Here is a 4,055-nt window from a genome sequence, read left to right as displayed (position 1 = left end):
CTGCTTGTCCAAAGTGACTGAGCCCAGTGATGGAAAAGGAGGAGACTCCCCGGGCATTGCAGCCCCAGAGGTTACGAGGGGGAACGCTGGGAGCAGATCATGCAATGAACTCCTGCCAGTGCGTGTAGATTGCATTACATGCACCCCTGTGGGGGGAGGAGGAGCTGCTCTGGCTGGGGCAGGGATGGGGAGGGACCAAACAGGCTGGTTAGTGAGAGGCTGCCTTGACCCCAGACTCACGCCCGCTCCCCGCTCGGTTCCAGGGTGGCCAGGCTCCTGAGGATGTTCAGGAAGAAGGCTCTGCAGGTGGCTCCAGAGCCTGAGGGAAGCAGCTGCCATCTTCCCCGGGAGCAGAGCGGCCCCTCTGTCCACACTGGCGGGGAAGGAGCTCCCGGCCAGGCCAGGAGGTGGAAGTGCCCAGTCTTCTGGCGGAGAAAACCCTCTCCCAGCGCAGGCGCCGAGGTGGGAGAGGCCAGGTCGAAATGGAGCTGGGCCAGGCTGCGTCTGGGCAGGCAGGACCCAGCGCAGGAGGGGAGCCGGGCAGAGTGACTCTGGGACATGTTGTGTGGGCAGCAGCAGCCCCAGGAGCCCAGCCCTGATTCCCAGCAGGAGGCATCGCCCGGCCCGGTCAGTGAGGACCTTCCAGCCTCCCCAGGGCAGGAGGTGGAGGATCCCTGTCCCACCACCAGCAGCTCGGCCCGCTTCCCATGGGACAGCAGCAGTGCCTGGGACTCGGGCAGCAGCGAGGCCGATGGGCGCCGCAGCTTTGTTCCAGGTGAGGAGTCAGGCTGGGCTCAGGGAGAGGTGAGGGCGGGGCTGTGAACACCCTGGGCCCAGGCCCTCGATCAGTGCTATGGGGGCGGATCCCCAGCCCAGGGGTCTGGCCTGAGCCACATGAACCCCACTGACACTAGATGCTGCCACTTTGGTCCTCGGTGCTCCAGTTGGGGGGAGGCACCTCCCAGGGAGTCCAGGACAGCGTGGGGGGGTCTCTTTGCTATGGGCTCCTGCAGGAGTTGGGGGCTGAAGGCATCACTGAGACGGGGGAGTGTGGGGCCCGATCTGCCCTGGGTCCCGGAGGTGGGAAGGGGACACATTGCCCCAGCGTGCCCCTGTCCTTCCCCCGAGTGGCAGCAGGCGTCACCCTGTCCCCTTCTCTCCCTGGTGCAGGGACCGCCAGGGACTCAGGGGACGAGGAGGAGGAATGGGTGGACGTGGCCACAGAGGAGGCTGCTCTCAATAACAGCCGAGAGCAGCTCCAAGACGGAGAAAAGGTACAAACGTTCCCCAGCTGTGCTGGAACCGAGACTGTCCTGCCCCTTCCCAGCACCTGACCCCCTGCAGAGGGTCTTGTCCCTGATGATCCACCAGCCCTAATGGGGACCTTTCTCCTCCATGATCTGGGACCCCAGAGGTGGGGGTGTCTGTCACACACCAGCCGGGTCTCCTCCCCCCACAGGCACTGTCCCAGTTCCTGACCCTGCTTGTGGTGGAGTGGTGGGTGATTTGGACAATGGGCCGGTCCCCACTATCCCCCATTCAGGCCTGAGTCCTGCAGCTGCTGTGTGGGGGCAGGGAGGTCCCTGGCTAACTGGCTCTCTCTCCCCTAACCCCACTCCTGGTGGGTGCAGGAGGAGGCCCAGCAGCTCGTGTTCCTGCACGTCATCCACCCTGCGTCTCGCTGCACAGCAGAGAGGGCAGGACACACTGGAGCCGCACTGCTGCAAGGCGGCTGTGGCGGAGAGGATTGTGGTGAGCGAGACACGGCGCCCAGAGGGAGGACAGAGACATGGGAGGGGCAGGGGTCTCCCCAGGCCAATGGATGGGGGATGGCTGGTGCTGGAGGGGCAGCTGAGGGCAGAGATTGCTGGGGCTGAAGACTGGGGAGAAGAGACGGGAGAAATTCGGAGAGTGGTCACTATTGGGCAGGAATCGGAGGAGTGGGGGGCAGGTGGGGGGATCCTGCTGGTTGTGTGGGGCCCTGGCTGTGTAATCTCCTCACTGGGAAGTGTCAGTGAGGCCCGAATCTCACACGCTCCTTTGGGTCTCACAGGAGCTCATTGAGGAGCTGCCTGATAACTCTCCACCCAGCGCCGTCCTCGCCAACTCCCTGATTGCTGTGGGCAACCTCAGGTACCGAGACCCGCCGGCCCGGTTCCCCTAACCCCAGTGCTGCTCAGGCCCAGGGCTGGGAGTCACTGCCCCTCCCACTCCCAGGTCACCGCCCAAGGGTGGCTCCTCTGGCAGAGGTGCGGGGAAGGTTCACTCTCTCCTGGCTGGGCTGTTCTTTTCACTCCAGTAACATTGCAACGGCTTTGGGGAGAGGCTCACACCCAGGATCAGATACAGGAGGGGCAGCAGGGTGCAGGGAACAGGGGCTATTCCTGCCCTGCCACTGTCTGTGTGAGAAACCTTGGCCTTGTCATTCCCTGGCTCGGTGCCTCAGTTTCCCTTCTTGCCAGCCTGTGCCTATTTCCCTGCAGTTTCACCTGCGTGTTGGTGCCAGTCCCATCCCCGTACTGCACAGTCTAATACCGGCTCCTCTCTCTTGCCAGCACCATGACACCTGCCCTGGAGCCAGAGCTGGAGACCCACCTCCTCCGAGCTGCCCTGCACGCCGTCTTCACCCTGGGCATGGAGAAGGACACCGCCCAAGTTCAGGTAGATCATGCTAAAGTCATGGATTGAAGAGCCAGCTGTCATCCTGCCATGAGTCCTTGCTAATTGCCTGCAGTGGGATGTGAAGGAGAGAGGCCAGGATATGTGTTTGGGGGTCTCACCAGTGCTTCCCAGAGACCCCACTTCCCATCCTGTGGCAAGTTTAGCCCCAGTTTCCCTAATTCTGACCCATGGCTCTCCCTTGCTTTCAGGATCTGCCTAGGGTCTTGCCAGACCTCCTGGACGCCATGCTGGGGAACCTGCTGGCAGAGTCCCCAGACACCGACAGGCTCCAGTACATCTTGGAGGTGAGCCCGATGAGAGGGGTGGGGGCAATTTTACCTTCACTCTTAGATCCATTTTCCAGTCTGTCCTCCTAGCCGGGCCCCCAGTGGGCATCCTTGGTCAGGGCAGTCAGTGCAATGCTTCCTTTCCCCACAGCACATTAACTACTGGATCATGTCCAGGGTGCCGCGAGAGAGAGCCAGGGCCGTTAAGAGCAGCACGGCCCTGCTCAGATTCACCATCACCCTCCCTGAGTTTGACATAAGTGACCTCTGACTGTGCTCCAGGTTCATGCCTCCCTGTCATCCTGGAGCAGCTGGGGAAGCAAGTCCTCATGGAGGGCCCTGTCCACAGCCCTGTGCTCCAGGCTTCCTTGGGGGCAGAGGAAATTAAGGGTCTGGCTCTAGCTCCTATCCTCTAGCATCTCCTGCAGAGGGGCTGAGGGGAAGGAGAGTCCTGGCCCGGGGGGACTGGGAGCTAACAGGAAAATGCTGATGGAGTCCCCTCTCCCTCTCCCGTCCATTAGAACTCCGCGGAATTCCCCAGGATGGGTCACCACATGGCACAGCTGGCTCTGTCCGTCAGTGACCCAGCCAAGGACATCAGCCGGCAGGCCAGGGAGGGGGTTTACCGGCTCTACCAGCTGCTGCTGCACCAGAGGGGTAAGGAACCCAGCTGGGAAATGGCACCCGCTAGAAGAGTGAGACTGGGACCCCAGCCAATTTCTCCGAGACTGACCCCGGCTGGAGGATGAGTCTCTCTATCACTTTCTGTGTTCCACACCACGCCCTGCAATTCTGTTGGGCCAGGCACGCAGCGAGGACTCTGCCCACTGTGCAGCCACCAATGGGATTGGAAGGACACAAGCCCTGCAACCAGAAGGACAAATGTGTGTGTCTCTCTCTCCCTGTCACCTACTCCCTCCTGGGGGAAACCCAGCAGCTGATGGGGGAAAAGATGAGCAGCTGCATTAGCCTCAGGAGATTGGGGCGGGGCCCAGGCCTCATTCCCATCCTGTGGCCATTCGCTGGCCTGGCACAAGGAGCCTGGTGGGGAATGAAAGGGAGAGCAGGTGCTCCTGGGAAGGGAGATGAATTCACCTCCATGAGCAG

At 62.0% G+C, this 4,055-nt stretch overlaps 1 protein-coding gene across 1 annotated transcript; it reads left to right on the top strand.

Moving 5' to 3' along the window:
• The first annotated feature begins 489 nt into the window (after nt 1–489).
• Nucleotides 490–3,460, top strand: LOC135978661 (uncharacterized). Its single transcript, XM_065579527.1, has 6 exons — nt 490–775; nt 1,171–1,274; nt 1,632–1,752; nt 2,054–2,133; nt 2,556–2,661; nt 2,871–3,460. Exons 1-6 carry the CDS (start codon nt 752–754, stop codon nt 3,036–3,038), a joined length of 603 nt encoding a protein of 200 aa, XP_065435599.1. The 5' UTR covers nt 490–751; the 3' UTR covers nt 3,039–3,460.
• The last annotated feature ends 595 nt before the right edge of the window (nt 3,461–4,055 follow it).

This window comes from Chrysemys picta, unplaced genomic scaffold (assembly GCF_011386835.1).
Source record: "Chrysemys picta bellii isolate R12L10 unplaced genomic scaffold, ASM1138683v2 scaf374, whole genome shotgun sequence".
NCBI lineage: Eukaryota > Metazoa > Chordata > Testudines > Emydidae > Chrysemys > Chrysemys picta.
This window is presented reverse-complemented; position numbering and strand designations above follow the sequence as displayed.